This window comes from Quercus lobata, chromosome 8, assembly GCF_001633185.2.
Source record: "Quercus lobata isolate SW786 chromosome 8, ValleyOak3.0 Primary Assembly, whole genome shotgun sequence".
NCBI classification, from domain to species: domain Eukaryota; kingdom Viridiplantae; phylum Streptophyta; class Magnoliopsida; order Fagales; family Fagaceae; genus Quercus; species Quercus lobata.
This window is the reverse complement of record NC_044911.1, coordinates 13,176,395-13,183,424: the sequence shown is the minus strand read 5'-3', so window position 1 is coordinate 13,183,424 and position 7,030 is coordinate 13,176,395. Positions and strand designations below refer to the sequence as shown.

Below are 7,030 nucleotides of genomic sequence, written 5' to 3'. Positions count from 1 at the left end.
ATGTAACCAAACAGATCTCAACTTAAAGGCAAACAAGCTGAAAAGTGACATCTTGCTACAAACACCATAAATACACCACCCAGACCTGTCACTCCCAAAGAAAACAACCAATGACAACCACCAACCAGAAAGAACAAACTACCCTAGAGCGACCACCTAGTGATGAGCAACCACCATCACATCTTTGCCCAAAGTTCTATACCATCTTGTAATCATGGTTGTCAAAATCTCAATCTGGATCCTACAAATTTATGATTTCACCTGCCTAAAACGATCCGGATCTTTTAAAGATCTTTGGTAGGATTGCTACGAGCAATAGGATCGTACGATTCTGACGATTCCAAATGATCCTAATTTTTTGTAATCTTCTTTAAATTAACAGAAAGCTTAGTTTGATCCAAATGAAAAAATAACATCCCAATAGACCTAGTTTTGCTATTCTAAGGTAGAGGGATAGTGACAGTTGAACGTAAATGAAAAATAATATCCTAATAGAGTGTCACGTTTTGAGGTTTTTAGCCTTTTTAAATAATGCTTACAAATAAATGTAGTGATGTATGGTAATTACATCAAATAGATGCAAATTTTTTATTTTTTTACGAAGGAATGTATAATTTATGTAATTATTTAACATATCAATTTTTTTTTTCCTCAAATAATGTAAAATCTTACAATCCACAATCTAATCCTACGATTCATAATCCTACCTACCCTTATGATCCTACGTAAGATTCTAATTTTGACAACCTTGCTTGTAACACACCTCTACAGAATTGCTGCCATCGAACCCAACCCAATCAAGTGCCCCCTAAACCCAACCTCTCTCCAACTCTTCTAGTCTACCATTTGGGCCTAGGCCTCTCAGAACCAAAAATAAACAAGTCAATATGCTTTAAACCCACACTCGACCCTAGAGCTTTATTATCAGTTTATCGCATCAGCTGACAGCTAGTCATACTATATGGATCATTGGATTGTAAGTTCAACATTTACCACTGGTATATGCTCCAGTTGAGAATTGATGAATTTCTCATGTTCTAAAACTTCTATATGCAAGAAAGTATAATTGATAGCATCCAAACAATCGGGCACACCAACTTCTTACTTTGGTGTCATCATCCACGCATTGTCTTATCCCCCATAATGAACACAGCAGGAGGGGTTAAATTGTTAAGTCATTTGGCACACTAGTACAGATCAGCCCTAATGACCCTTGTATAGCATGCAAAATCTGTGAGAATACACAGATTTCAATTCATGCACTTAAAACATCACATCTAGAATGTGGCACCCATCTCGAGAATACACAAAGTCCTTGATAATACTGAAGACGACTCCAATGATCATACGGTTTTCCTTTTCCCTATTTTTCTTTTCCTGGCGAACTTTTTAAATTAGATATCAATGGCAGTTGTTATTTTCAATCGTAGTCCTTATAACAGTGTCATATAAATTTAAGAAATAAAATTGACTTAATTAAGTTCACGAGATTTGTGCATTAGAAGAGAAGCTAAGCTACCAACATTCTACACATTGGGAAATAAAGAACAAACAAAAATCATAAATTGTATACATATAACATAAGAGCTTGACATGTTACTCGTCATCTTTGTACGGGTATTCCTCTGGAACTTGCTTCAGAAGTTTCACTTGCAACTCAAATGCATCATCACCTCGAAGCATGTCACGAACCCATGTAACTTCTGTCTTCATTGAAACCTGAACGTGGGAAAATATTGCAAAGATACACATTTGAGATACTATAGCAAAAAAAAAAAAAAAAATAGCAGCAAGCAAAACATTCCTCTCAAAAAAGTAATATTGCAACTATCAACATTAAATTCATAGATTAATCAGGTGTAAGATAGTCTGAAATGTTAAAATTCAGGAAAACTTCAGCGTTAGGGGTAAGCAACAAAATGAAAACCATAGAACAAAAGACTATTTTCTTTTTCTACTTCGATCTTCTGACAAACTATTAACCATAGAATCATCAAATTTATCAACATGAAGCAAATGGCTTAGAACAGAACCTTCTTAGAACAAATGGCCATGCCTTTCCATTCTTGAGAAAGACAATGCTGATATGGTGATACCCATTGCCTTAACATAGAAAGAATGAATTTCCCAGAAATGGGGAAAAGGTAAAGAAAAAGATATCACAGTGTGAGTCATTAGTTACTCCACACAACTTTGAATCAATGCAGCCACCAATAAGCTAGCTTTCTCAGCCATGCTTGATGTAAGCTATATTTTAGATGAACGAGAATGAGAAATTTTAGAAGAATACATGTCAACTGCAAAATTCACAAAAAGAGAGACCAGTTTTTGAAGGCATTTACACGACTAAGAATATCTGTTATATAGTATTATAATGAGCTGGGAAAAAGAAAACAATAAGAGGACAAAGTTAAAGCTGTTCAGTAGGAGGAGATATTACTCACCATCTCTAAGGCCCCTCTGATGACTCCACTTAAGACATTGCAATAGTATAGACCTTGACATGTGTCAGGAAGCTCAACAAAGTCTACCAGAGGATTGTCTTCTAAAACAATACTGCAACATGTTCCATCAGCATCCCAATTGCTTACAGATGCTGTGACCCCTAAGAACATTTTAAAACCAACCTGATAAAGAAGTATCATTAGGACATATATGAACAAAAACATATTTCGTAATTTACAATAGAAAATTTATGCACGGTGGTGTGGTACGTAGTGGGTTTTAGTACGCCCCACCAAAACAACTCCAAATCATGTATGCTTTCGATATCAAATTGATCTGTTAGTGCTCTCATGTTTTCTATATGCGTTCCCCTATTATTCGAGTTTTAAGAATTCAAATGACCTTTCCTTCCGTGCCCAGGGCAGCTGCTCGACCAAGCAACCAATTACCACTCTATGACATAGCCACTCACCTGGGAAAATTCCTGTACAGATCTCAATCCTAGACTTTTTCTCTTCTACGCCTATAATGACTGCAATCCACATACATGACACAGCAAATATTTGAAATATAGCAAAATATAAGAAAACTACACTTTTAAACCTTGTGTGAATTACTTCACCAGCCAAAGCATGTTATGGAGAGCCAACTAGATCCATGCTAATATGAAACAAGCAAAGTACAAAATGCATTCTATCAGAACACACCCAAAAGACCTTATATTAACTCTGTCAAGCAAGCCAGAATTTTTCTAAAGCTGTAATCCTGGTGAATTGGATTGGGTCAAAGGTGACCAAATCAAAAAATGAAATGGTGTGATCAATGGGTTCAAAACTCACCAGGTGCATGCTTAACTTACCAATCAAATGATGGGGAAAAACAAAGTTGAACAGGTTACCAGAACCCAAACCTATATAGGATTTGGGTTGCCCAACTTAAGTTGGCATATTTTATCAAGTTAAGGCAGTGGAGTAATTCCTATCGCTTGAGAAAAAAACTTTCACCGCCTGTAAAAGTGTGATGAAATTTAACAATGGAAAAGATGATCAATCTTCTTGGTTTAGTGACACATCTTAATGTGATTAATGAGAATTCTCACAATAAGCATCTTTCTAGACTACCTGTCCAAGTATAAAAGCTACTTTATGAAAGCACTTCAGCTCTTTTTAAGGAAATAAAATGTGTTTCTCCTTAGGGCTAATAATTATAATTAATCTTACTTATCGAAAAAAATAATGATAATTAATCTCGAAGTTCTATTTCTATTTTTGATAGATTAAACTTCTAGTTCTATTAACTCCACCTATCCTATCTTCTCCAACACTTAAAACCTTAATTGCAATGTAAGTTAGGGTGAGAGCCCAGTGACTCCAACTTCTAAACCTGTATTGCACTCACAAACCCAATATCAATGTAAGTTATCATCAAGCCTATCCTATGCAAAAAAACTACGAAGTCCTAAACATAAGTGATAAGTCTAGAGACAAGATTTTTATGGAGCCAACCAGCAACCAAAATCATGCTAAAATGCTTTCCAAGCATTTCAAATGCCTTTCAATAGAACAAACCCAAGATAGCTCCTCAATTCAACAAAATCCATTGTCTCCATCCTTCCCAGATTTCAGCCATATGACAAGCCACTGAGGTTGAAGCTCCGACTCACAAACTCCTTTCGTACAAAAGAAGAACATAGCACCTTCACCAGATGAAGTCTAAAATTGATTTCCCACACTGAAATATGGAACAGTTTTCCAAGGGCTTTTTTTTTCCCCTGAATAAAATATGAACCATTAGAGCCAACGTACTCTAGCTTAAATGGTGCCAATGTGCTCTTAAATGGAAACTCCTCCCCTTATCAAGGTGAAGGGAAATATTTCGGCAATCTGATTACCATCTGTTCTGAATTCATAGATATGTAATCCATTAAGTGATAAGTCTTTTTGGCAAAAGTATATTCCAGTCTTTTTGTCTTCATCCACCAAGTCTACTAACCACCAACAATACATCCTGTTCTTTTTGTTGCACCCACCTCCTCCTTCTCTCTTATCTCACACACCCCCCCCCCCCCAAACCCCCCGGGGCTGCCCAAAAAAAATAAATAGATAAATAATGAATTGGAATAGAATAAGTAATAGAGGCCTGGACAAGTAGGAGGAAAGTTGAGCCAACATATAATTCTCATGTGTAAAGAGGCAAGCAATGATAACAGACCTTTTTTATATATATAAATAATGATGATAACAGACCTTTGCAATTACTTCAGCTGTCTCCTTGAAGTCAACACATCTGGCAACATTAGATTTTGCTAGAAACTCATCAATTAGTCTAATTCCAATATTATAACCCCTGCAAGATAATTAACTAGTCAAATTAGTTCTGATATTACAATGATCTAATCAACAATTTTGCATTTGATGCTCAAATATGATAACTTAAGGTTTGTTGGCAGTAGGAGATTACCCATTGGAGATGAAATAATGTTAATGTTCACAATGTAATATCAGGTATATTTTTCTTATAAAGTAAAAGAAATTTCATTGGCATTAAAGTAGAAAGAAAATAGGGAGTGCAATATCAGATAAAGGTATGTCAATGCATTTGTCAAGTATCCCCCTCCATGCACACCTCCAACAAAAGGAAGGGGAGGGGGGGTATGAACAAGAAATGAAATGCTACTATTTGATTATAGAGTTGTAAATTCTTGATGAATAAGTAAGCAAATGAGCATAGATTTGTTAGGCAGGTTCTTGGAGTAGGGAATAAGTCCTCAGTGCAAAGCAATAAAATAACATCTAATGATAAAGAGTCTTCAAATATGTACCTAACTGTGGATTTGTATCTTGTAAGCTTTTAATACCTAAAAATTTTCCTGAAATCCATACATAGCCTGTTTAGTTAAATTTTAACTATCACTCCAAAAGAAATGCTCACGCATAAATCAACATTCTTCCAAAGTTTTTGGTCAAGACCCATCAAACTTAAATAGTAGGATTGAGTATGTGTTTGAATCCTAGCCTAGTATGCCAGGCTAAGAAAAGGAAATTGGGGGAAAAAAAATACTCAGATAATGTTCTTTAATCTTCCCTGTTTATTTGTTTCTTTCGCACTAAAGAATAAGTGGATGTCAAGATCATAATAAGTGCCCATTTAAGTGTTTAAATACATTTCTCACAAGAAAATAAAAATGTAAACTTTCCAAACCAAAACCATCTTCAAGCCAATCAAACATCTATGAAATATAACTAACCCATAATTCGAAAAATTACATAAAACTATGAAATATAACTGAGCCAGGCAAAGAAGTATTAATTAAAAAAAAAAAATAACTCAGATTATGCTCTTTAATCTCTTATAGACAGAGGATAATTGAATATCAAGATAATAATAATTGCCAATTAAGTCTAAATAAAATTCTTAAAACTAAAACAAAATTTAATTATCCAAATTCACACTCTTTGGATCAAACCAACATTTTTAGCAAATCGCACACAAAAATCTACGAAATATAAAAGGAAAAAACTGTAAGAAACTGATAAAAAATAAAAATTTACATTTGATCAAGCTGCTTGTTGACTTCCTCAACCTCCTCCAGATCGGTAAGCAACTGGCGCACGATTGCACCGTACGTCAAGGTAAACAGCTCCGCATTCTACACCAATTTTTCAAAGTTCCGTTTGGTTCTCGAGAAAATGAATCGGAAATTTTGGAATTGAAAACAGGTAATTTTTTGAAATGAGAAAAAGGGGGGGCTTTAGGGCTTACCACACGTTCGACGCTGGCGAAGATTGCGTCGCCGGATCGAGGAGCAACAGGAGCCATGTGATGAGAGAGTGAGAGTGAGATCTGATCCGATCTGAGTCTCGCTCTTAATAATTTCTTTGAGAGTTTGCGTTTATGGTTCCAGACTTGGAGTGCCAGTGACGCATCATCGAGTTTCAGTAGAGGACTTGGAAGTTTTTTTTTTTTTTGGGGTGTAATGTCAGGCCCAAGTTTGGCCCAGACTAAATTCTCTAGGCCCATGGGCCTTTAAAATATATCAACAAAAAGAGAGACAGAGAGACAGATAGAGAGAGAGAGAGAGAAAAAATTTTTTTTTTCTTAGAAAGATATGAGAAAAGGAGAATTTTAGAATATTAGCATCATGCTCAATACAATTTTTAGTTGAATTGACTCCCAAATCTTCACTTTTGTTACTTTAGTTAATGTACCATTTATAGACAACTACATCAATCTTAATATTTTATTTTTATTTCATTTAAACATTATGGGTTCGTTTGGATTGAACTTATTGTTGCTAAAACCGAAAACTGAAAACTGAAAATACTGTAGCAAAATAATTTTTAAATGTGTAAATAGTACCGTGGAACTCATTTTTAATATTTTTTTTATGAATAAAGTGGCTGTGAGTCCCATAAACAGTACTGCTACAGTGTTAATGGTCCCCTCCCTCTTGCAAAACGCGTGAAAAAAAAAAAAAAAAAAAAAAAGGAACGTGGACGCCAAACGCAAGTTTTAGCCGAATCCAAACGGCACCTATATTTCTTTTTTCTAGAACTCCACAAAACTAATTATGTCACCTCTCTCT

The 7,030-nt window shown here is 35.1% G+C and overlaps 1 protein-coding gene across 1 annotated transcript; it reads right to left on the bottom strand.

Annotated features, from left to right (window-relative positions):
- Positions 1-1,394: 1,394 nt before the first annotated feature.
- Positions 1,395-6,407, bottom strand: LOC115957778 (trafficking protein particle complex subunit 3). Its single transcript, XM_031076100.1, has 5 exons — positions 6,208-6,407; positions 5,997-6,094; positions 4,692-4,791; positions 2,445-2,627; positions 1,395-1,719 (listed from the first exon to the last, which is right to left on the bottom strand). The coding sequence occupies exons 1-5, from the start codon at positions 6,262-6,264 to the stop codon at positions 1,597-1,599; spliced, it is 561 nt and encodes a 186-aa protein (XP_030931960.1). The 5' UTR covers positions 6,265-6,407; the 3' UTR covers positions 1,395-1,596.
- Positions 6,408-7,030: the final 623 nt, after the last annotated feature.

What these genes read in the sequence shown, in the direction of transcription:
- LOC115957778 (XM_031076100.1), bottom strand. Translation starts at nt 6,264, where the DNA reads ATGGCTCCTGTTGCTCCTCGATCCGGCGACGCAATCTTCGCCAGCGTC. An exon ending in AACAAGCAGCTTGATCAAAT is followed by an intron (nt 4,792 to 5,996) that starts GTAAATTTTTAT and finishes ATTATCTTGCAG; the next exon opens with GGGTTATAATATTGGAATTA. An exon ending in CAGCTGAAGTAATTGCAAAG is followed by an intron (nt 2,628 to 4,691) that starts GTCTGTTATCAT and finishes CTTCTTTATCAG; the next exon opens with GTTGGTTTTAAAATGTTCTT.